The sequence below is a fragment of the Xenopus laevis genome, chromosome 1S (genome assembly GCF_017654675.1).
Source record: "Xenopus laevis strain J_2021 chromosome 1S, Xenopus_laevis_v10.1, whole genome shotgun sequence".
NCBI lineage: Eukaryota > Metazoa > Chordata > Amphibia > Anura > Pipidae > Xenopus > Xenopus laevis.
Genome location: NC_054372.1, coordinates 86,080,275 through 86,106,896, shown reverse-complemented (window position 1 = coordinate 86,106,896; position 26,622 = coordinate 86,080,275). Strand labels below are relative to the sequence as shown.

At 38.6% G+C, this 26,622-nt stretch overlaps 1 protein-coding gene across 1 annotated transcript in view; it reads right to left on the bottom strand.

The window, feature by feature from the left end:
• The window catches only part of bmp3.S (bone morphogenetic protein 3 S homeolog), a 35,475-nt gene extending 22,711 nt beyond the window's left edge, over window positions 1-12,764 (bottom strand). The window contains exon 1 of the mRNA XM_018243552.2: window positions 11,948-12,764. Within this exon, the coding sequence (XP_018099041.1) occupies window positions 11,948-12,233 (286 nt within the window). The 5' untranslated portion in view covers window positions 12,234-12,764. The remainder of the gene's footprint in view (window positions 1-11,947) is intronic.
• Between the last annotated feature and the right edge of the window lie 13,858 nt (window positions 12,765-26,622).

The following is a 26,622-nucleotide window of genomic DNA, read 5'->3' as shown; positions in this document are numbered from 1 at the left end:
GGGTGCTTTTTCTTAGTACGTAATGACACATGGGTGATATGGTGCTGGGAAGTTGAAGCTTTGAGGCAATTTTCAGATATCTCACCAAAACCGACAATTGTGGGAAAGCCTTGCAAATCAGTAGTTTGGAGCAGAAAGGCATGGGTACCCATTTTAGATTCTGTAGAATGTGTACTTTCCAAAAATATATGGGTTTTGGGGGGTAAACATATATTTCTGTGTTTTACCCCACAAAAATGCAGTCAATGTGTTGATTTTTCATTAGCTGAAGTTACCCACGGGACTGTTTGTATGCGCTAACTTCATTTTGGGGCCTCTAAATGCCAGATACTTTGGTAAACTTATGAACAATGGCCACCAAAATGTTCAGAGGAACCCTGGCAATCATATTTAGGGTGCTTTTTCTTAGTACGTAATGACACATGGGTGATATGGTGCTGGGAAGTTGAAGCTTTGAGGCAATTTTCAGATATTTCACCAAAACCGACAACTTTGGGAAAGCCTTGCGACTCAGTAGTTTGGAGCAGAAAGGCATGGGTACCCATTTTAGATTCAGTAGAATGTGTACTTTCCAAAAATATATGGGTTTGGGGGGTAAACATATATTTCTGTGTTTTTACCCCACAAAAATGCAGTCAATGTGTTGATTTTTCATTAGATGAAGTTACCCACAGGACTATTTGTATGCGCTAACTTCATTTTGAGGCCTCTAAATGCCAGATACTTTGGTAAACCTATGAACAATGGCCACCAAACTGTTTGGAGGAACCCTGGCAATCATATTTAGGGTGCTTTTTCTTGGTGCGTAACGATACATGGGTGATATGGTGCTGGGAAGTTGAAGCTTTGAGGCAATTTTCAGATATTTCACCAAAACCGACAAATGTGGGAAAGCCTTGCGACTCAGTAGTTTGGAGCAGAAAGGCATGTGTACCCATTTTAGATTCGGTAGAATGTGTACTTTCCAAAAATATATGGGTTTTGGGGGGTAAACATATATTTCTGTGTTTTTACCCCACAAAAATGCAGTCAATGTGTTGATCTTTCATTAGCTGAAGTTACCCACGGGACTGCTTGTATGCGCTAACTTCATTTTGGGGCCTCTAAATGCCAGATACTTTGGTAAACTTATGAACAATGACCACCAAAATGTTCAGAGGAACCCTGGCAATCATATTTAGGGTGCTTTTTCTTAGTACGTAATGATACATGGGCGATATGGTGCTGGGAAGTTGAAGCTTTGAGGAAATTTTCAGATATTTCACCAAAACCGACAATTGTGGGAAAGCCTTGCGACTCAGTAGTTTGGAGCAGAAAGGCATGGGTACCCATTTTAGATTCAGTAGAATGTGTACTTTCCAAAAATATATGGGTTTGGGGGGTAAACATATATTTCTGTGTTTTTACCCCACAAAAAATGCAGTCAATGTGTTGATTTCTCAGTAGCTGAAGTAAAGTCCTGAACAATTTGGATGTGCTAACTTCATATTGGTGTCTCTAAATGCCAGATACTTTGGTAAACCTATGCATAATGGGTATCAAATTGTTCAGTGGACCCCTGGCAATCATATTTCAGGTGCTTTTTCTTGGTACCTAATATAGTTTGGGATATGCGGAGCAGCAAAATAAAACCTTTGAAATGATTTTTCAGAATTTTGAATTTTTTGTTGAAAAACCGCTATGTTCAGACAAGCTTTTATGTTTGGTAGTTGGGAGTAGAGAGACATAGTTACCCATTTTGTAATCGGCAGAATGTGTACTTTTCAAAAATGTATGGTTTTCTGGGGTAAACCTACGGTTTCAGGATTTTTTGCCTTGGAATCTAAAGCATGCCGTTTTCTGCCTTAGTGCTTTCAAAATTCGGTAATATACTGCCGGGAGTTTTTGCTGTACAGAAATCCTAAATCTCCCTAAAACTATTCATATCTGGTATTGGCACGTTCGAGAGACATAAGGCTTTCCAAATCAGTTGGATTTTCATCCGTAAAATGAAATATTTTTCTGGTATAAATTGATATACGATGAAAAATGGTAATTTTTCATTTTTTTTTGGTATTTAGCACTATAAATTTTTTTGCACAGGTGGAAATACATGAAAACTCAGGCAGATTTAGAAAGCTCAGTTTCTACCGAAAAAAACAATGTATAGTTTTCCTAGGTAAACTATAGGTTTCCCCTCAGAAAATGCCCCTAAAGTGAGAGAGCACAAAATGTTTCAAAAACGGCTGGCATTTCGCGTAACCAAAATGTGAAATTCTGCTGGCACTTAAAGGGTTAATGTCATACAAACACACATTTTTAATTATTGTTAGAGGCAGATGCTGTTTTCTATTATGTTTTTTGTCTAGTTTAAGTGAAATTGGGGCTGGATTGCTATTTCAGTTTTAAAATATCTTGGGCACACCTAGAACTAAATTAGCCATCAAAATCCAAATACTGACATTAGATATCAGGCAAAAGTTTGTATTGATATAGTGTATTTTTGATTGAAAGAAAGAATTAATCAGGCACCAAATAATATGTGGTCTATGATCTTGTTACAGGAAACCGCCTGCTGTATTGTTTCCCTTATACACCAGCCCAAAGCTAAATATTATTGTTACAGGGAAATGGCCTGCTGTATTGTTTCCCTGGTACACTAGCCCTAGGCTAAATCTGTACTGTCCAACTTTTTCCACTGTTGGCTCTGTAACTGTGAATTCCAAGCAATTTTTTTTTTTTCTTTATCAAAGGCTATGTGGACTTCGGCTGGACCAGCCCTATTTTCATTAACCTATTAAGGACTTTTTTTTGGAATATGTTCACTGATTTTTTTCACGCATTGGTCTAGTACAAGGAGTTTGGTTTTTACTTGCATTTTTAACCACTCTTGAGATTTTAGATCACCACTGATTGGTTAATTAACCAAGTCAGCTGTATGTAATTATTTATCACCTATTTATATGCATATGCGAGTTGTAATCCGTATGCTTGACAAAGGGGGTGACCCCGAAACGTTGCTGTGCACTCCGCTTCAATAAATCACTGAAAACTTCATGCAGACCTGTGTGCCGTGAGGTTCTTTCTACACTTCTGTAACTGTGAATACATTGTTATGGAAAATGAAAGAATAATTGCTTGGCTTTATCAAACAATATCCTAATAATTTACATCTGGCCCGTACAAACAGTAAATTGGAATTTGTACAATATTTTAACAAATTGAAGTATTTGTCTCAATTTTTTAAATGGGAAAAACCCCACTAACCAGTTTTGCCCTTCTTACATATTTTTAGTACTTAGGGGATGTAAAATTTGCTGCCCTCTAGCTGTTATTAACTTCAACTTTGTACCCTCCCAAGAACTAAATTTCTGGCTGTTGTATTGCAAAAACAGATGGAAGGCTGCAGGTTGGACTGAAATATGTAATATCTCACCTCAGATGGGAACCCCAACCTACTATCTAACTCACTGCAGGTCAACTATTTTTCTTGTCATTGTATATTACAGAGGTAGAACAACATGTTCCTAAATACAGTTTTCCTCCAGGCTGCCTGGCCTTTTTGGAGCAACTGTTAAGTATAGAATAATGACATCAGTTTTCTGTCAATCTGATCTGTAGCATATGCTCAGAAAACTTTGTTGAAAGGGAACAGTTGAATTACATAAGGATGCAAGGAAGTAAAATAAATTGGCAAAGATTGTGGCTTTAATTGCAATGGCTGAGGGAACTGAACTAAAAAAAACCTGTTACATCTATTTTTTCATCACTTGAGCTGATTGATATAATTAGGGTTTAAGAGTCCCTTGGTAGCTGCACTAATTGCGCTTTTGAATCCAATAAAACGGCATGGGAGAAATAACGCAGAGTCAAATCTGAACACCTGCTGCCACCCACAGCCAAGAAGGAGCTTGCAGTGTTATACAAAGAGGAACTATTGCTGCACTAAATGAAAGACTGAGCTGGGGATATGAATAACAAACACTTTGCCTTGTGCCATATGTAAAATCTGGGTTGTGCTAAATTCCCCCTTCTGACAGCTTGGAATTTTCATATATTCATCCCTCACACTTCCAAGCATATGACGCAAAGGCTGTAATGACAGCTTATGGATTTTACTGTACTTTGAAACTTTTCTCCTTAAAAATGAAAAAAATTATGTTTCCCAGTTATTAAGAAACCTAAACCTTAACCATCCTCAATAAAAATGCCGACGTATAAGCAGAAAATCTTTTTCTGCAGTGCCAAAAAGTTAGTAAATCCCTGAGTAAAAGTTCCTCATGCTTCACATGACACAGAAGGGAACTAAAAAAAGGGGTAAAAGTTGAAGTTAATCCTTTTATACATACACCCTTAAAAATCCTGTATAAGTGAGTAGAGAGCTTTGAAATTTGTCTCTGGTAAATGGTGGTGAGCATGATTTTTGACCTTTGATACATATGCCCCTTCGAGTAAATGAATGAACCTTTGAGATGAACTTTTTGTTCACAGTGCATTGTGTATGAGATTGTAATTAGGAACTACAGAATTCGTGGTTTGTTGAATTTAGTGTTATTTGCAAAATTCCTTTGCAGGTTTTCTACCTACATAGTATATAAATAGGAAAAATGGAAATCAACCCAGTATAAAAACTCTTACTTTGGATGCCTGTAACTAGGAAAAACTAAGCAAACATAAATAAAATCTTAATATAAGGAAAAAGTTGCAGAAAAGACAGTGTACACTGGCAGTAGTTACTGTTTTATGTGCATACTCTTGAACATTCTAGGACCAAAGGTCAAATTAACAGATTTTTTTTAAACTGGTGTGTTTTATGCCAAGAGATCTTGGCAAAAGTCAGTTTCGATTGTTGACAATGCTTTGTTATCTTTGCTGCACATGTCCGAAATCAATTATGATGCTAACCATTCAAAATATTTAAACAGGAATTAATGTTTCGGCACTAAAAACTGAAGTTTGAACTGATTAACAGTGGAAAGGGGGTGGTCAGGACGGGAGATGAAAAATTACTTTGGGGTCCATTGGCTTTTGCTTTCATACCCAATATCTAATAGTATTTTCTAATATTGAGGAAGTTGCTAGAATACTGAATGATGAACATTAGCCACCTTTATTAAACAGAGCTGCAAACTGACTTCAGGTAAAGTTGTATGGGAAGCACTGTGGTGCAAGTAACACTAAACAGGTATAATTATGCTAACTACAGAATTTTCCTTTTGATTTTTTAATATAATGTAGGGATGTGTAGAATAGCCACCCCTAGTATTTTGTGCAGGCAGTCCCTCCATGTTATGGACACCTAAATGGGTCCTAAAATACAGTTGGGAGGGGTACTGTTGACTCTTGCTGTTGCCCCTAGTGACCAGCAGAGGGCTGGGCTAGAGTATAAAAGGCTCTGAAGGCAGATTTCAGTGTCCATCTTGTGCTGGCTCTAGCCTGTGCAGGAGGCAGAGCTCGAGTTGGAACCTAGACAGGTCAGGTCTAGTAAGAATAGGCTACTCACACTTATAGATCACTCTAGGAGTGATAGTCAGTCAGTTTATTTAGCTGAGCAGTCTGAGGCTCCTACGAGGATTGTAGTGGGATTAAGATCCCAGGGTACTCATTGCCCAGAAGTAGGGACTAAGTGTACAGACCTAGGGTAGATAGATTCCCCTCAGGTTCCATTTAGGGTAAAGGCTGAAAGCTGGGTGTACCTCCTCAAAGCTGCATGTATTGTTCCTATCTCTGAGGAGAATCATACTGACCAAAGGTGTTGTGAGTACTGCCTATTCAATGTATTGTATGAACCTGCATTGCTCTGATTTATGTACACTCCACTGAGGATTGTATAATGTGCTCAATAAATCTGTTATTTGGTTAAGTTATAAGAACCACTGGCGCCCGATTCTTTGCACCTTGATTACTGTTACAGTTGAACTACACCCTGCTTCCACCTCGATGCGAAGGCTCACTCCCTAAGATTTAAGGTCTCATCCGGAGCATATGTACTAGGAGTGAAGCCCATAGTAGAGTTAGGTGCACTCAATTTACTATAGCGCTACAATGTGTTCAACAGGACATTAGACAGACAGTAAGGCAGTAACCCTTGCTTTAGATTAAGGTATTGGCTAATTAACTGTTGGGAAAATAAGCCCTCACTGAAGCTTGATCAGCAGCCAACAGGGTGTGAATTGTTTTTCCTTCACTATACAAATATTAAACCCAGCCCCTGTGTATTATTTGGTCTCTGATGACCTTCATAGCTTTCTCTTTGCACTCATCTCTAAGGGCTCTTACTCACGAGCAGTTGTAGCTGCGCTCCCCTGCGTTCCGTTTTTCTGCGTTCAGCCGCAGGGGAGCGCAGGAATAGACGCATTACATTTTTTCCAATGGGGCTGTACTCACACAGGCGCGTGTAGCACTGAAACCTGCGTTCGGCGCCTACACGCGCCTGTGTGAGTATAGCCCCATTGGAAAAAATGTAATGCGTCTATTCCTGCGCTCCCCTGCGGCTGAATGCAGAAAAACGGAATGCAGGGGAGCGCAGCTACAACCGCTCGTGAGTAAGAGCCCTTAAGAATGGCATAGTGTGTATTTACAAAAGATGAATGTGTCTTGCAGACCTGTGTTTAGGAAATCTATCTGGTGCTACTATTTGACACACTGGCCCACTGGCCAATACTCTGGCTTGTATAAAAAGACAGTTTGTTGGCCAATGCCTACCTCTCACATGTACAAATAAAAGTTAATTTGCCATTTGCTGATCTTTGCAAATTACATTGATTCAAAGTATCCTAATTTATCCATTGTTCCAACATGTGGCTAGCTATACATGTTTGTGTGCAGGCACCTCTAGTGGCTCATTTTTTGACCCTTTTGACCAATTGAGTTGCAGTATTTCTTTCAGATTAGCTAATCTGATTCACTGATGTTTTCCATCAATGCATGCTGTAGGCTGACCTGGTAACAGTGACCACAATTCCATTTGTTCAGCCACCTAAATATATAAATGAAAAAAAAATGAAATATATATATGAAAAAAATCATTTTGGGCTGATTTTATGTAATTTGAGCAATGTCCAGTTTTGCAGGTTGGAATGCAATTTAAATGAATCCATTGTGGATGGGGTAGCTGGTCAAGGTAAGGCCCATAGCAGGTTGGCAGGTCTGGGTTAGGTTTCAAGTCAGTGGGTCTGGCACTAGTCTGCCTGCCTGGACCTGCTCAGGACTCATCTGCATATGTTCATCTGTATACAGAAGGGCTCCCTTGCTAGACAGGCTGCACTCTGCATTTTGTGTTAAATTTAAAAACCCTACATGGGACAATCATAAGGAGCTCAGTTTTGTTGGTCAAACAAACACTTGCACATGTGATGGAAGTTAAATCTGCCAGGGGGGCAAGTTTTGCTTGCAGCATGCATCCAAGACCTCTACTGCTCTCTACCTGCCTGCATTAAAAACTCAAATTAAGGGTAATAATTCTTCGGTGCAGGTCAGGAGTTCTGATACCTGTGGGTAAATGAGTCCCATTAGGATTAGTTTCACCAGAACGCACTAAACCTGCTCTTATGTTTCTGAAGTGTGGAAGGAAACTGGAGTACCCACACAGACATGTGGAAAACAAATGCCTCCAGATAGTACCCAGCTGAAAACTCAGGACCCCAGAGCTCCAAGGCAGCAATTAGTGAGTACCACCATACTGTAGTGCCAATTCAGTACAGTGTTTTGTAAGAGTTGCAGAGAACATTGTTAAAACACTTTTAGCTAAAAGAGCATAGACTGGCAAAAATCCAGTTTCTCTCCAGAGTAAAAATAGCTTGGGAATTCTATTTCCAATAAAATACCTAAATAAACTTCTACCCCTCACACACACAGGGCCTGAGAGTGAAAGATCTGGAAAATGTATTTGGTATCAAGAGATAAGGGAGCTGAGATTCAAAGCAGGTGTTGTGTATATAAAAGCTGAAATTATATGTGCCTTAGCAAAGACTTGGAGACTACTTTTAGGGAATGATGTTTGTAAAAAAAAAACAAAAAACCAAGCATATGCTTTTAATAATTAGACACCCAGAAGAAGGTTAAAAGGGTATATGTTAAACGTGGGGTAATGCACAAGATGCTCAGGAGATGGATGTGCTGTTCCATATGTTCTATTTTCTAAAATAAAACATGCATCATACACAATTGCGAAAATAAAATGTACATTTCTGCTTTGTTTGAATATTAATAACAGCTCTATTCAGTTGGAATTTCTACATGTAGACATTGCCCTATTTACTTTTCTAGAAATAGGTGTTTACTATGTGATACACTTACAGACAATTAACTCTTGAAATGTGGTTGAGCATTTAGTCCTGTGCCCCAACATTGGGGTCAATGGTCCCTCAAGCAACTAATGACGGAATTATATTTGAGCGATAAGTAATTATTTAAATTTCCTTCTCTTGAGCTTTTCAGTGGGTGAAACAGAGTTCCTGGTTTTATTTCTTTGACAATTAAACCACCTCTATTCAGCTTAAACCATTATCTAGAAAGCAAGAAAAGAAATGTATTTTCCTATAGTGCCCTACTTAAACAATCATAATTTTTGTCTGATTGCCTATAATAATAACAGTGCCTTGTACCTGATGATCCAAACTGACAGCAAACTGATCCTATTGGGTTGAAATGTTTTTAGTAACCTTAAAGTGCGACATATTTTGGAAATATCCCTTATCCAACAGAACACATGCCCATCTACAAGCACAGTTTCTACACTACACCCTTTGGTTTACGGATGCACCGAATCCTAAAATCACCTTCACAAATTATTCAGCCGCATACCAAACTGAATCCTAATTTGGATATGCAAAGAGAACTGTGTGGGCAGGTCATGGTTAAAAGTTTTATTGATTGTTTGTGTGACGAAAAGTCACTGCCTTAATACAATACAGTATTCCATGCAGTGTTACATAGTAGCTGAGGTTAAAAAAGAGACACATGTCCATCAAGTGCAACCTTTAGTCCAAGTGTGTTCACAATATCATTAAAAGCACATGCTGACAAGCATTCCAATTATTCTGTGAATGTCAGCATAATAAGCGAAATAAACACACTTGTGACACTAAAACAACATACATTACTTTGACCGATTTAAAGGTAATGTAACCCTGTACAAACACTTACATCTGTAACCTCTTCACTGCTCCCTGAACCAATTAACTATTCCGTGTTGTAACAACACAGTGCAAGTCATTTATATCTGCAGAGCCTTCCACCAAAGAGCAAAAACACACCCACCCACCTACAACACTTGACTCGATCTACATTACTGGACTTGAACACGGAGTTAATTAACAAGTTACTGGCTTGACGTGACTATGGCAGCAAAGACTCTGTACAAAGGTGAAATTGACAAACTGGCAATTTTTTTAAATGTAGAAATAACCTTTCAATAATAAAACCCAAAGTTAATATCCAGGAACAATAGAATAAACATTTTCAAGGAATCTAACAGTATCTAGCAGTAGCCAAAAGTTGCTTATGATGCACTATGCTAATTATATGACACATGCTGTAAACCCAGAGCCTCAAATAAATAAAGAATTATGGGAGAAACATGATAGCAATTACCCAGGTATTACGTTAGCAAACAGTATGAAGTAGGATACAATTTCCATATATTTTCACCACTCAATAACTACTAACAACTACTGAAAAAATGCAAATGTATGTCAAGATTTCTTCTGTCCCTAGCGCAAATGAATTTGACACAGTAACTCTTTCAGTGTGATTAAAGGTAAACTATACCCCTCGAAACAATGTAGGTCTCTATAAAATATATTGCATAAAACAGCTCATATGTAAAACCCTGCTTCATGTAAATAAACCATTTTCATAATAATATAGTTTTTTAGTAGTATGTGCCATTGGGTAATCCTAAATTGAAAATTGCCATTTTAAAAAAAGAAGGGCCGCCCCCTGGGATCGCAGGATTCACTGTGAACACAAACATACCATACGTTAGGTCACATGAGCCAATTAAAAGACAGAGTTCTGTCTTTCGCTTCCACACTTCTTCCTGTTACAATTAGAGTTGTAGTATTCCTGGTCAGGTTATCTCTGAGGCAGTACACAGACCATCATGAAATGGTGGTTCAAAGCAAGAGATGTAAAAGGGCAATATTTATACCAGTTTGGTAAGATTCTTTAATATGTCACTTAATTTGATATAAACTGTTGATTATATATTAATTTTGGGGGTAAAGTTTTCTGAAGGCCGAGTGTTTTTATACAGGACATGGAACTCCGAGGTAACTTCTACTTTATTTATTATAATACACAATTTTCAGTTAGTCACTACATCACTACTCAACTTTTACAACTGATGACTTCAGTACTCACCGTTTATAAGGATATAATTTACAAGATATTCATGGCTTTTGTGTGTGTGTGTATATATATATATATATATATATATATATATATATATATATATATATATATATATATATATATATATATTTATAAAATCATAATTTAAATCTTGCCATGGTTCCAAATTTAACAGATAAAATCCTTTTAACTTAGCATCTATCAACACATTTGAGGTCTCTGAAACGAGGACCAATGATGATTGTGATCCTATGCTCTGTTATACATATGATTAAAAAGCCACAGACAGACTTACCCAGGTTATACAGTTAACTATGCAAGCAAAAAACAAGTAACTAATATTTCATTTTCCAGCACCACTTAGCATACACTAAGCATCATACTTTGCTCGAGTTTAGATTCTGTGCTCCTTTTATAATCATGTCAGGGTCCCTATGTTGGAGGGAGTATACATTTTACTAACAGTACCTAGATCAACAGTATTTTGTTAACTTAAAGGGGTTGTTCACATTTGATATAACTTTTAGAATGATGCAGAGGGTGATATTCTGAGACAATTTGCAATTGGTTTTCATTTTTTATTATTTAAGGTTTTTGAGTTATTTAGTTTTTTATCCAGCAGCTCTTCAATTTGCTTTTTAAGCAATCTGGTAGCTAGGGTCCAAGTTACCCCAGCAACCAAGCACTGATTTGAACAAGAGACTGGAATATGAATAGGAGATGTCTGAAATGAAAGATGAGTAAGGAAAATTAGCAATAACAATACATGTGTTGCCTTACAGAGCATTCTCTTTTTAGAAGGGGGTCAGCAGAAGAAAAAGGCAAATAATTAAAAAAATACAAAAAATAAATAACGAAAACTAATTGTTATTGGCTATTCTATTGGCTATTCTATTACAGACTAAAAGTTACCTTAAAGGTGAGCCACCCCTTTAAGTGAAAAGTTACACATGAATTGGGTAATTTCTAATATGGTGGAACTTGCTACAGGCAGCTCCTCCAGCCCATGATCATGGTCTTTTCAACTTGGTACAGGGAATATACAATTCAGAGCATTATCACATGATATAGTGGATAATGTACCCCCTACTGTAATTTATAAAGATATTATAAGTCACCGAGGATCACTGATGTGACCATATAAAAGCACCAGGCCGCAGGTGGGGGGAGGGGGGGTCGGAGGGGTCGGCGTCAAAATTTTGTTCGACGGCGTCCAATTTTGGGCGCACGGCGTCAATTTCGACGCGCTGTGCATCAAAATTCGGCGGCCTGGGGCCCCTGGTATAAACGTCGCGTTCTGACGTCAGAACGCGCCGTTTATAAGGATATAATTTACAGTCTGGTCCCATAGGGAAATGACCAGACTGTAGCTTATATCACTATATACTATATATATATAGAGGCTTGATGAAAAAGTGAAAGTGTGCCAGAGCAGCCAGCCAATCAGTAAGAAGAATTCACTTGGCACTTGTTAAAAACAGAGCTTGTTGCTAGGGGTTAATGCACCTGGAAATATGTTTACCTTTCATTACATATGGGGATAAATAGTGAGCAAAGACGTTAATAGGATTTAAGTAGACAGTCCACGACTGACCCACATGCTGGCACTCACCATTCATTGCTCTGAAGCTCCTTACTGTATTTCCGTCCGGGAGAGGTGGTCGGTGCCTTAATGACTCCCTAGCCCTCCCTCCGCCACTTCTGTATTTATCATAGAGCCTCAGCATGTGCTCCGACACTGTGTCCCCCAAGGGAAACGCCGCTTCTTCTTGCCGGGCAGCGTCACCTGTTTCCATGCCAACTCCAAGCAGCCCATCCTTCAATAGTTCTCCGAGGGCCATGCACAGGCAGGCACAGCAGCCCACCCACAGCACCAGCCAGGGGCGACACTCTGCCATCAATAAGCACGACAAAGCTCTCAAACTAATGAGAGAAGCAAGTCACAGGTCCGCTAAACAATACACCTTTGGGCTAGGTAACTTCACAAAAGTCACTCACTTCTGCATCATCAATATTTATTTGACTAAAAGTCCAAAATGAAAAAAAAATCTATTGGAAATTTATTCAGGAATTTTTTTAAAAAAAATCTTAAAGCATTTAAGGTCAGGCTGGTGTTCTCAATGGAATCCTCTCAGCACTTCACATTAGTTATATGAGGTTTCTCCAGCGCCTGGATGGTCAGTGCGGATCTTGTCTCTGCTCACCCCTCCTCATCTGGAACTTTGTTTGTCCGGGAGTCGCGGCTCGGACGTGGTTTTGTGTAAGGGCTCTGGGCAGATCCTGTTCATCAGGCAGCCAATAGCAGGAGCCTACTCTGACCAACCTGCCAAGACCGGAGCTCGCTGAAACTCGTATCTGCAAGTGAATCGTGCCCCTGCCTACTATTTGTGTGCGTGTGCTTAGAGCTGGTCCTCGGCATTCATTCTCCAACCACACCTCTCAACTCCACCCTTCGCTCAGAGGGTGTTCCCCTAATTCATTTACATCAGTTCACCTCTTGTCCCGAGCACCTCACATGCCCAGTGCGTTACAAGACAGCTTGGAGTGGTGGATACTCCCTAGATTAAGTGGACTTCGTCTGAATTTCCTGTTTTACACCTGCAAAAGCAACACTAAATAAGTGTTAAGCCTGTATAGGAAGCATCATTTTTGGATGCCATGCTTTTCATACCTCCCAACTGTCCCTTTTTCGGAGGGACAGTCCCTCTTTTGACAGCTCAACCCGCAGTCCCTCATTTGTACTGGAAAGTCCCTCTTTTCTCTACACTGAACAGCCAGAAAAAGAAACAAAGTTTCTCACTTAATTGGCTTTTGGCAGAGAGCCCAGAACAGCTAACAGGTGCAAATAAGATACTTTGTAACAATTTTGAGACACAAAAACACAGTTTAGATAAGGAGAAATATTTTCAAACTTTCATAACCTGCCAAATTTTGTAAAACAAACATGGTAATTAGGGGGCGTGGCCACAGAAAGGGGTGTGGTCAAAAAATAGCTGCGCTACGAGCTGGAAAAAAATTTTGTCCCTCTTTTTACTTCCAAAATGTTGGGAGGTATGTTTACCCACCATGCATTGTTTACTCCATAGTTCCAGCATAATTGCTGACACAATGTGGTTATGCACCTGACACTGTGGACCATTGAACATGCATTTTAATGTGAATTGCATGCAGTGTCAGACTGGGACGCCAGTGGCCCACCAGGGAACCTTAGACTGTGAGCCCAATTTCCAAACTATTATTCCTCCTCTCCTCAGTGAGCCTTTTTATTCTCCTAGTCTTTTATATCTACTTACTATATTCTTGCATTATTACGCATTTTTTTCCCATAAAGAAATAGGGAATGACCATGAAACAGGCCAAATGGTTAGAAACAAGAGGGCCCACTGACACCGGGAATATCCCAGTGGGCCAGTCCGATACCGATTGCATGTAACTGCACTAAAATTATTTAGTATCATGAAGTTGTCATTTTTGACAGCATCAAACTTCACAGGATTCTTTAGGTGCAAGTGCACTGTGTCCATTGATGCAGGACTCTGTGGAACCCTGGAGTCACCATGATCTTTGCAGTGGTGGTAACTTCAGGGTTCCACTGCATCCATAGACGCTCTTACACTTAATTCAGAACAGTAGGATGGAGCCAGCTATATGGAAGAGCTATATGGAAGGGCCAGCTCTGGATGCGAGTACCTTTAACGAATAGGACTGAGTTGTACATCAACTGTACCATGCGCACACTGTGCGGTTGCAGTCATAAATTAACCCTTATAATATATGAAGGATTCACTTGGCCAAAATGTTAAATTTGACTGGGGTGTTGATTTTAGGCTAAACTACTATGTCTTAATATACTGACATATGGAAATGCATCAGTGGTGCAAGATATCTCTTACTAACATTGCAAACCTCAACGTCAGGGAACTACTCCAAGTGTTTTTTTGAAGCTTCCTGAACTACCAGGTTTAGATATTCGCAAAAAATATCAGAATATCCAGTTGACAAGTAGTTTATGATTACTATACAGAGTGGACCCTAGTTCTCATGCTAGAGAATTCTGCTGGCTACAGGAGTTTGCCCACACAGCAAAAAGCTGGACAACTGTGCTTCCCAAAAACAAAAGTGCTGCTGCCAAAAAGATCATGGTTGGTTGCTTGGATGCTTATCTTTCCTTCATAATAGCAAGTGCTGCTGCTGTACATGGGAAGAAAGCACACGGAAGAGTATCCAGGGTGGTGCTGGTAAGCTTTTTGAGCAAATAAAGTAGTAAAGGAAATTATACTGAGGGGCCCATTTACTAAAAACCGTCTCAAAAAAATGAATTGTTTTTGGTGAAAATCTCTAATGCAAAAATTTGTCAAGTAAAGGTTGTCGAAGTCCTATAGAAGTCAGTGGGAGCTGCAGTGATCTTACTGGACCGCTATTAATCAGCTCACACTTTTCCTTTTTTTTCACTTGGAATTGTCAGAAAAACTAGAATTTTAGATGTTTTAGATATTCCCATTTTTTAGCACATCGTTCAGAGCTTTTTCCGTTTGTACTGTATATTTGGAACTTACATGTCATTCGTGGTTTAGAGAATGTGAATTAAGTCATGGTTTCTAAAACCTCTAAAACCACTAAAATAAGACTTTTGATAGCCTCCACATGCCCCCTTTAATTATATGGTTATATTTTAATTATTAGTAATTTATTTATTACTATTTTTTTCTCAGAACTTCTATCCAATCCAGATCAAGTGAATGAATGCAGTGATTTGGGGGTGAATGCTAGTTATTAGTGGTTATGCTGAGGAGTTATTTCTAAACTTTTCCATAGTCAGACTGGGCCTCTTAAGTTGCACCAAAGGGTTTTTTTTCTGGTTGGAGTCCATTTTTTTCTGGTTGGAGTTTTAAAGGGGAAAATATAATTTTTTGTGGGAAATTTTTTTTTCTTTTTTTTCTTTTAGATTTGTTATACCTTAAAGCTGTTAAAAGTCTGAATAAAAAATACTTCATCTCAAACCTGGTTTGAGATTTGTGGTTTTCAGGGGGTAAAAAGACAGTGCTAAATGTTATAGTTTATAGGCCTACCATAGAAATAAGGAAGGGCTAATGGGCATTGTCCCGGACTGGGAACAGAAACCAAGAAACAGCAGGCACTCACAGACAGCAGCATAATGACAGGGCACCGCCCCCTTTAACTGCAAAAACATCTTCGGAGGGGCTTGGCTCACAAAAAAACCTACCTGCCCCACACACAAACAACTACCTGTTCCCCCATGCACACAATTGTTCACTCATCTAATTTTACGGTAGGAGAGTGGCTATAAAGGAAGCAGATCCTCCTAGATCCTAAAAGCAAGCCAAAGTCGCCCGAAGTTGCCTCGCGAGGAAACTTCGGGCGATTTTGGAAAAGAAGCGCTCCAAGTGCTAACCTGCCAGCGATTTAGATTCTAGTCAGCGGGAAGGCTTTTCAGGGAGATTAGTCGGCCAAGATTAAACCTCCCCGAATCTTTGCATGTGTCTCTGCATGTGTTACAGTGGTGTGTGAAAGTTTGATATTTTTAGATGAATGTGACCTAAACAAACATTTGATTTTAAAACAAGTCCTAAAAGTAGATGAAGAAAATATAAGTAAATACATGAAACAAAAATTATTATATTTGGCCATGTATTTATTGAAAAAAATGTATCCATATCTGCATGTGACAAAAGTAAGTGAATTGTGCTCTCAGCATTTGGTGTGACCTCCTTATGCATCGATAACTGCAACTGAAAATGTCTTGACATTTTCCTTTAGAATTCTCTGGTACAGTTCAGAATTCATTGTTCCATCAGTGATGGAAAGCTGTCCAAGCCCAGATGCAACAAAATAGGTCCAAACAAGAACTCCACAATGTTTCACAGATGGGATAAAGTTCTTATTCTGGAATGTTTTTTTTTGGCTTTATCTGTCCACAAAATATTCTTCCAGTGTTCCTTCCACATGATATTTAGCAAACTGTAGGCTGTCAGTAATATTTTTGAGGGAGGGCAATGGCTTTCTCCTTGCTACCCTGCCATACACACCATTGCTGTTCAATGTTCTCCTGATGGTGGATTCAAGAACAACATCCATTAAATGTGAGACAGGCCTTCAGTTGCTTAGAAGGTAGCTTGGGCTCCTTTATAATGCTAGGGACCTGGGGTTTTCTAGATAAGGGATCTTTTCATAATCAGCAAACTTTGTCTACTTACAAATCACTTAAACGTTAAATAAATTTAATTACAATATATCTTAGTTAGGATCAAGTAAAAGGTACTTTTTTATTATAACAATGAAAAAGGTTTAACGTTTTAAACATTTGAACAATTTAAATATTATGGCATCTATAGAAGATGGCCTTTAAGTAATTTGGAGCTTTCTGGATAATGAGTTTCCAGACATACAATATCTACACCATAAATATATATATTTTTTATATATATTGATAAGCTTGAATTATAAAAGGAGTTAGAACATGTCTTTTTTGTGAAGCTTTATATTCTTATGCTTTTGCAGTTGCAGCTGAATAGAGACATAAATTCATGCATTTCAGACATGCCCATTTATAATTAGAGATGGCGCGAACTGTTCGCCGGCGAACTTGTTCGCGCGAACATCGGGTGTTCGCGCTCGCCGGAAGTTCGCGAACGTCGCGCGACGTTCGCCATTTTGGGTTCGCCATTGTTGGCGCTTTTTTTTGCCCTCTCACCCCAGACCAGCAGGTACATGGCAGCCAATCAGGAAGCTCTCCCCTGGACCACTCCCCTTCCCTATAAAAACCGAAGCCCTGCAGCGTTTTTTCACTCTGCCTGTGTGTGCTGAAGAGATAGTGTAGGGAGAGAGCTGCTGCCTGTTAGTGATTTCAGGGACAGTTGAAAGTTTGCTGGCTAGTAATCGTTTTGATACTGCTCTGTTATTGGAGGGACAGAAGTCTGCAGGGGTTTGAGGGACATTTAAGCTTAGGTAGCTTTGCTGGCTAGTAATCTACCTTCTACTGCAGTGCTCTGTATGTAGCTGCAGTGGGCAGCTGTCCTGCTTCTGATCTCATCTGCTGACTGCTGCAATAACAGTAGTCCTTGTAAGGACTGCTTTTGTTTATTTTTTTGTTGTTTTACTACTACTACTACTACTACTATAAGAGCCCAGTGCTATTAGTCTAGCAGTGTTGGGGAGTGGGACTGGTGTGCTAATCTGCTGCTCCTAGTAGTTCAGCAGCACCAACTTTAATTTTTTTTTTTTTAATATTCATTTTTTTTTTATTTTACTTTTTTTTATTTTACTACCGCTGTAGTAGTGTATAAGTTGACCTTTTAGGCATTATTTGCCCTGTAGGCATTTTTTGCCCAGTGTGTTATTCAACCAACTGCCATCTAGCTGTGTGACCTTGTTCACATTCTGTCTAAATATCCATAATATTACCGTCTCCAGAAAAAACACCGGAGTGACTTTTTTCAAGCAGCCATAATATATTTTACGTAATCCGTATCCATCGCTGTATTAGTGTATAAATTGACCTTTTAGGCATTATTTGCCCTGTAGGCATTTTTTGCCCAGTGTGTTAAAAAAATGACTATTTTCAGCATTTATATGGCCGCAGCCACTGAAGCACAGAGGCCAGAAAAAATATGCCATATAAATGCTGAAAATAGTCATTTTTTGCCATACGTTGACTCAACGTATATGGCAAAAAATTACTATTTTCAGCATTTATATGGCATATTTTTTCTGGCAACTGTGCTTCAGTGGCTGCGACCAAAAAAACTGGGCAAACAATGCCTACAAGGTCAACGTATGGCAAAAAATGACTATTTTCAGCATTTATATGGCATATTTTTTCTGGCAACTGTGCTTCAGTGGCTGCAACCAAAAAAACTGGGCAAACAATGTCTACAAGGTCAACGTATGGCGAAAAATTACTATTTTCAGCATTTATATGGCATATTTTTTCTGGCAACTGTGCTTCAGTGGCTGCGTCCAAAAAAACTGGGCAAACAATGCCTACAAGGTCAACGTATGGCAGTTGTTTAAAGAGAACAGTAGATTACTAGCCAGCAAAGCTACCTAAGCTAAAATGTCCCTCAAATCCCTGCAGACTTCTGTCCCTCCAATACAGAGCAGTATCAAGCAGATTACTAGCCAGCAAACTTACTATCATCTGTCCCTGAAATCACTAACAGCTCTCCCCCTACACTATCTCTTCCAAGCACACACAGGCAGATTTTTCAGATACATTTTTGCCCTTGATCCCCCTCTGGCATGCCACTGTCCAGGTCGTTGCACCCTTTAAACAACTTTAAAATCATTTTTCTGGCCAGAAATGTCTTTTTTAGATGTTAAAGTTCGCCTTCCCATTGAAGTCTATGGGGTTCGCGAACCGTTCGCATTTTTGCGCAAGTTCGCGAATATGTTCGCGAACTTTTTTTCCGACGTTCGCTACATCCCTATTTATAATGATGCTAAAGCTGCACCTATCTCTGTCTGTGATCTGACAGCAGCAACAAGAGTATGAAATGAACCTCTAGCTTCTCACATTACTGTCAGAATCCCCCCACCCCACCAGCATCAACAATTAGCTTTTGATTATCCCCAACCCCCTCAATTTTTGTGTTTATAGTATGCCATAAACTTTTAATAAAGTGTGTGACTTATTATAACACATTGCATTGTGTATACCGTACATGTAGTGCTTACCTTAAGGAATGTTCAGCTCTTCTATAGAGAGTACAGTCCTGAAGAACAAGTACATTTGCAAAGCAGAACTTGAAGTGTCTGGTAATCAACAACAGGTGGGCACCCTTGGGGCTTTTATCAAATTATAAAAATTGGCACAGCCATCTATGCTGAATGCAGAACTTTAATATATGCTGGAAACATCACATGTGCTCAGTTTCTTTCTATGACTTTCTTATTTGTTTTCGTAATGAATCACCAGCTTGATGCATTATGCATACTATAAGTCATTAAATGACAAATATCACAATATCAAATGGGATGTGAAGCAATCCAAGCAATTCTACTTGTAAAAACATTCACTGCTGTACCAGCTTAAGGGGCAATGTAATTAAAAATCACAAGCGTTATTTAAAAAGGGATTTTTACGAATTTTTGTAAAATCATTCGCTGCCGAATATTACATCTCTCATTGACGCTAAGCAAATATGTGTTAACACCCACTCTGAAGTTGCGTTTGCTTTGTAATTGGGAAATTTTATTACATACACTGCTCATGTTTGCAAAAGCCATTTGTTCTTGTGAGGAAGTAGTTGAGGTCTGTGATTGGTCAAATAGAACGCAAACATGGTCTCTAAAGTTCACAAAGGTGTTTGTGAACTTTTTTAGGGCTAACGAAACATATTGCCCCATTAGTGTTTAAGTATCAAAACATAATTCAGTTGTGATGATGCTGCAATACCTGAGGTCTGCAAAATGTGAATTGGATCCGTTGGTGTACGTTTCAACTTGCCTTTTCATTGAAAGGTAGAAGGTTATTTTATCTGAACCTTCCTGCCTAAATCATGCTGACTTCTAAAAGTAATCTTGTCATCCATGATGCTTATCTGCATTCATTACTATTCACGTAACTTCCCTTGTATTGATCACAAGCTTGCACGTCTATTATGCCAGTCCCATTTCAATTATTGGTGTCACAGATTTTTTCCACCAATTCTGTGTAGCAGAGAACCAGAGGAAATAAAATCTTTTGGGGATTTAAAATAATGGTTAGGTATTTACAGAACTAAGCTTCTCTGGTGTATATATTTAAAATATGAAGCTTTTTTCGCTGCAATGTTATCCGTTTAGTTTGTGTTGAATATTAAGGAAAGACAGAAGTTTGAAATTCTAGTTTATAAACAAAACAATATAGTTTGCTTATTGCACATTTTCTGTCCTGCCTAGCAACTCTTTATAAACTTACAAAAGACCCACACAATCCAATAAGGATTCATTATATCTTAGTTTGGTTGATTATCAAGGTACTTTTCTATCATTACAGAGAAAAAGGAAATAATTTTTTTATTATTTGAATTATTTGTTTAAAATAGACTCTATAAGAGATGGCCTTCCCATAATTTCGATCATTCTGGATAACAGGGTTTCTGGATGAATCTACATTTCAGACATTTGGTGCACCTTAAAAGATCTGGGTGGTGAGTACATACAGTATAGTCTGGAAACTAATTGCATGTGTGCATGTACTTCATGCGGTATTTCATACAAAAATTGTAGGCTGTATGGACAAAAAACAAAAGTCTCTTCAACAAACTATTTTTTTCATTTTGCCAGAGTTTGGATTCAAACTCTGGCAGTGGATGCAGTGGATGGTCTGTAGTAAAACAATCACATTCCACAATATAATCAGACAGGTAAGTATACAGTGGCTATTTGTGTCCTATCCATGTGAAACATTTAAGTACTGAGTAGTTTACAGATTCAGCTAACAAAGATTATCACAATTCCAGTAAAAACATTTAAATGAGGGTAGGATTGGGTGTTTGATCACCATTCCAACAATCAGCCTGTATTGTTAATAGATAAGAGTAGTCTAGACTACAAATTAAACAATGCAACTTTTTACTGTCTTTTGTTCAAGTTTTCATCCTTCATGCTTGCAGTTATCTATGTCTTTTCTATGTCTTTTCTGCAACATAAGTTTTAAAAATATTTCAACTAAATCTTTTGAAGGTTTGGCTTGTGTGCCAAATATTTATTTTGACAGAAAGACTAAGGGGCAGATTTATCAAAGGCTTGAGAAAAATTAATTTCTTTTCACATTTTCTCACCAGTGAAAAAAAATAACGCTTTCAGAAAATTTTCCTGTATTTGTTATTCTTTCCTTAAATATTTTCCAGAGTTAAAGGAAAAAAACATAGTAAGTTTCCCATAGACATGCATTGTGATAAATGCTTTGAAGAATTAGTAAGATCTTTACATTTTTTTCCATTTGAGAGATTGTGAAATTTCAGAATGTTAGTAAAAAAGTGAGTGTGAAAATGAATTCAGCTAGTGATAATATAAATAATATATTAAGAGGAAAACAAAAAAAAATAATAACATATTTAGTTCAAAAAGTAAAAAATAGATTGGATAAGTGTCATATTTATTAATACAATACACAAACCTTGATAATATGCATTTGCATTTCTTTATTTTTGGTAAAAAATATAAAATAAATACATCCTGTATTGTGTGGACAGAGTATACTTTCCAGTATGGTTTGAAGCTTCCTTATTGTTTCCCTTTATAAGGGAAAGCAGCCACATAAATATATTATATTTATTCTAGCTTTAAAATCCACTTGCTTGAATGTGTGAAACATAGGGATGATACAGGAGAATTGAAGGGATCTGTTCAGTGTCGGACTGGGGTGCTTGGGGCCCACCAGGAAACCCAGGTGCCCCCAGTCAGGTGACTTGTGCTCTGATAAACCTCAGTCACTCTTTACTGCAAGTTTGAGTGATATCACCCTCTCCCTTCTCCCGGCAGCCTAACAACAGAACAATGGGAAGGTAACCAGATAATAGCTCCCTAACACTAGATAACAGCTGCCTGGTAGATCTAAGTACAGCACTTAATAGTAAAATCCAGGTCCCACCGAGACACATTTAGTTACATTGAGTAGGAGAAACAACAGCCTGCCAGAAAGCAGTTCCATCCTAAAGTGCTGGCTCTTTCTGAAATCACATGACCAGGCAAAATAACCTGAGATGCACCTACACACCAATATTACAACTAAATACACTTGTTGGTTCAGGAATGAAACTTTATATTGTAGAGTGAATTATTTGCAGTGTAAACAGTGTCATTTAGAAATAAACCAGAATCCCTTTTAAATTAACTTTTAGTATGACCCAGAGAGTGATGTTCTGAGACAATTTGCATTTGGTCTTCATTTTTTTTTTAATTTGAGTTTTTTAATTACTAAGCATTAAGCATTTTGTTCAACTCTCCAGCACTGATCTGGTTGCTAAGGTCTAAATTACCCTAGCAACCAGGCATTAGTTTGAGTCAGATGAAGAAGGCAAATAGCATAAAAATAAATATGAAAGAGGCAAAATAAATAATAAAATAAGGCAAATAACAATAAATAACGAAGAGCAACTAAAAAGTTGCTAAGAATTGTCCATTCTATAACAAGATAAAAGTAGGGATAGGTATACTATCCCTAAGAAGTTTAAAAAAACTTGCAACTTGTCTGCTCATTCCCACCCTCGTAACAGTGACACAAATACACACATTTAAACATTTATTTTTTTTAAATAAGTTTTTTTAGATTTTTGTTTAGTTAGACCAAAATCAGTACCTGTGCCACCTTCTGTTATAATGCTGCAGCAGGGGGTTCACAATTGGAGGCTCCCGAGCAGCCAGTTACTCCCTATTTTATTTTGCAGTTGATTTGTTTTTTTGTTGGTAAGTTAAAGCTGTGACCCTTAGTCATTTGACCAAGAATGGTTAGTTATAAAGACAGTTAGAATTTTAGTCATAAAACAGGCCAGAACTGCAGTTTACAATGGTTATGAAATAGCATCTGTGCCTATGGGACAGAATGTTCTGTTATACAGATAGCTAGAATCTCAGCTGCCATAATGCAGGATGGGACTGTTGCTTACAATGGGGATCAGATAGGATATGTGCAGCCACTCAGACAGATAGCTAGAATCTCAGCTGCCATAAAGCAGGACAGGACTGTTGCTTACAATGGGGATCAGATAGGATCTGTGCAGCCACTGGGACAGAATGTTCTGTTATACAGATAGCTAGAATCTCAGCTGCCATAAAGCAGGACAGGACTGCTGCTTACAATGGGGATCAGATAGGATCTGTGCAGCCACTGGGACAGAATGCTCTGTTATACAGATACATGTAGATAGAATCTTAGCCATAAAGTAGGGCTGGGCTGCCGCTTACAATGTGGATCAGTTAGGATCTGTGCCACTGTCAAAGAATACTCTGTTATAAATATAAAAAATATAATTAAGATCTCAGCCATAAAACAAGATATGACTTTGTGACCACTGTCAGATAATGCTTCTTTATTAAAACTATAAAACAATATGTAAGAGTAAATAAAGATAACCACCAGAAATCCATACATGGGCTTTCGTGAGTTCACATACAATCACTGCAGACCTCAGTACATACACTTCTGCTCTGATTTCACTGCTCCCAAAACCAGCCTGGTTCCTACCTTCGCTATTCCTCTGTTCTGTTGACTTCACCGCTTGTGGAACAGACAGCCATTGCTATCTCTTCCATGTGCACATAAAACTGACATTTCTAAAGTTGTAGGGATGGCTGATGAACAGCCAATACTGACCCGCAGCACGTTAATCACTTGACTACATTGCTTACAACAATAAACAAACTGTGTCTTGTAGGGAGCCCTTCAAAGAAAAGAATGTAGAGTTAAGAGCTGCTGCATCTTAAATCTTCAGTCCTGCTACAGAACTGCTGCACCCTCGCCACGGCCGCGTTTCGCTCTCCTCCACCACAGGACGTTCCGTGACGTCATCATCAGACGACAGGCGCGGTCGCACGGCACAAGCAGCAGCTGCAGCAGGATCAGTGAGCAGGTTTGACAGCAGCGGCGCGGCAGGAGTAGGAGCGGCAGCGCTGCAGGGCCCATTGCTCCAAAAAAAACCAAAAAACGGAGCGCTGACAAAAAAATATTAAAAAAAATAAGATAAAAAATAGAGCGTGGTCGTGGGGGCCCACAAGGACTGGGGCCCACCGGGATATTTCCCGGTGTCCCGGTGGGCCAGTCCGACACTGGATCTGTTTGCTTGAACTTAAAATCTTGACTTCCTATAATCCATCTTCAATCCATCTGATTTATAAGTACATTTGAGGACAATATAGACAAAAATCAGGGAAGCTTTTTACCCATAAAGAGGATCACTGCACCAGAGGACACACCTTCAGGCTAAGGTTCTTAACGGTGAGGGAAGTGAGGTTGTGGAATGCCCTGACAGATGATGTTGTGATGGCCGATTCTGTTAATGCCTTTTAGAGTGGCTTGGATGATTTCTTGGACAAGCATGATATCCAAGGCTATTTGGATACTAAAATCTATAATTAGTGTATATATATATATATATACATACATATATATATATATATATATATATACATATATATATATATATATATATATATATATATATATATATATATATATATATATATATATATATATATATATATATATATATATAGTTTATGTGAGTGTATCAAGGGGTCAGTGTGTGTTTTTATGGATGCTGGGTTTCATTTGGAGGGGTTGAACTTAATGCACTATTCAACTCACTTTATCTATGTAACTATATCTAACTTGCATCAAATAAGCATATTAAAATAGTTAGATTTTAGGTAGCTTTTGAAGGATGGTTTTACGGGGTGTTAGAAAGTCCAAACATCATACCCTCTGTGGACACTATAGATTCTATAGGAACAATTCACTAAGGCGCGAAGCGCCGAACGCTAGCGTTAATTCGCTAGCGTTTGGCATTTTCGCTACTGCGCAAATTCACTAACGAACGCTGGCGTAGTTTCGCTAGTGTTACTTCGCAACCTTACGCCAGGCGAATCTTCGCTAGCGACTAAACTACGCAAATTCACGCTACCTTTTACGCTAGACTTCCTTCGCCACCTCAGACCTGGCGAAGCGCAATAGAGTAGATAGGGATTGTTTCAAAAAAAGTCAAAATTTTTTCTAAGTCCCAAAAAACGCTGGCGTGTTTTCTACATGATGGCTGATAGGTTGAAAAAGATCGAAAATTTTTTGGGGCTCCCCTTCCTCCCCCCTACTTTTCCTGACTCATGGCAACTTACCTAGACAGTGGGCAAATGTGTAGGGCAAAATAAAATTTTTATTTGCAGATTTGAAGGTTTTCTAGGCATTTGTAGTGCAGATACGTGTTCCTCCATTGAAATTTGAATTTCGCGCCGTATGCAAATTAGCCTTCGCTAGCGCAACTTCGCTTTATATAGCGAAACAACGCTAGCGCAACTCCGCAACCTTACGCTACCCCTGTGCGCAACTTTGGATTTTAGTGAATTTGCGAAGCGCTGGCGAAACTACGCCTGGCGAAGTGCGGCGAAGTTGCGCCTGGCGCAACTTCGCATCTTAGTGAATTTGCCCCTATAAGGGCTGGAGCGAACAAATGTCTAATACAATAGCGAGAACACTACATTCTGCTTTGAAGCGCTCTAACTTCTTAGTTAGTCAGAAAAATGAAGGGGGCCCAAATGGTATATAACTGTTCAGATGGTTTTGCTTTTGATCCTAAGCACACAGGTCAGATTCAGAAGTAAACTAACTAAACAGTTATGTCCCATATGGCCCCTTTCAAGTCAGAGGGGCTCATTTAGAAACAGTGGGCAAATTTTCACCTGGGCAGTAACCCATGGCAACCAATCAGGCAACCAATCAGACTTTCAGTGCTTAACCGGAAGCTGTTTGAAAAAAGCTAATCACTGATTGGTTGCTATGGATTACTGCCCAGGCGCAAATTTGCCCACTGTTTATAAATGAGCCCCACTGATTATTTACTGATTAGTAACTTGTTAGAGAACTGCAAAGCAGGAAGTAGTGTTCTGGCTATTACTTTAGACATCAATTCACTCAAGCCTGTCTAGATTACTTTTTTTTTTTTAAAACTAACTAACTATATAGAAAACATGTTTTATTTTGCACATCCTATCTATTTAGCCATTTACATTCAACAGTTCCTTAAACTTTTATTCTATATTAGTTAGAAATATAAGGTAATTATACCATAGGCAGGGCCGGAACTAGGGGTAGGCAGAGTAGGCATGTGCCTAGTGCGCAAATCTGGGGGGTGCCAGACACGTACCGTCTCTGACTCCTTCCACTTTCTCCTCTCTTCCCTGCTGTGGACAGTGAGCGACTATTTACATGTGTGCGCTTCTAATCGAAGCAGCGGCCACAGGTTGCCTAGGGCGACTGGCTGGCCTGGCCCAGCATTGGTTATATTTATTGCAAAGCCAAGGTGTGAAAATTCTTCAATATTAGATTAGATATTAGACACTTAGTAAAAAAATAAAATAGTGTTGAAATGGGAGTATAGAACTCCAAACCAGAGTGCAGTCATTTCGTTTTTATTTAGGGATCCAAATGAAAATAAATAGTATATGAACATTTCTAAGTGTAATGATGAACACTAAATGCTGAAAAATAAATTAAATAAATAAATAAACAAACACTGATGCACCTGGTTACAGGTGTTTATATGACCAGTTCATGTAAGTAAATGTAAATCAATT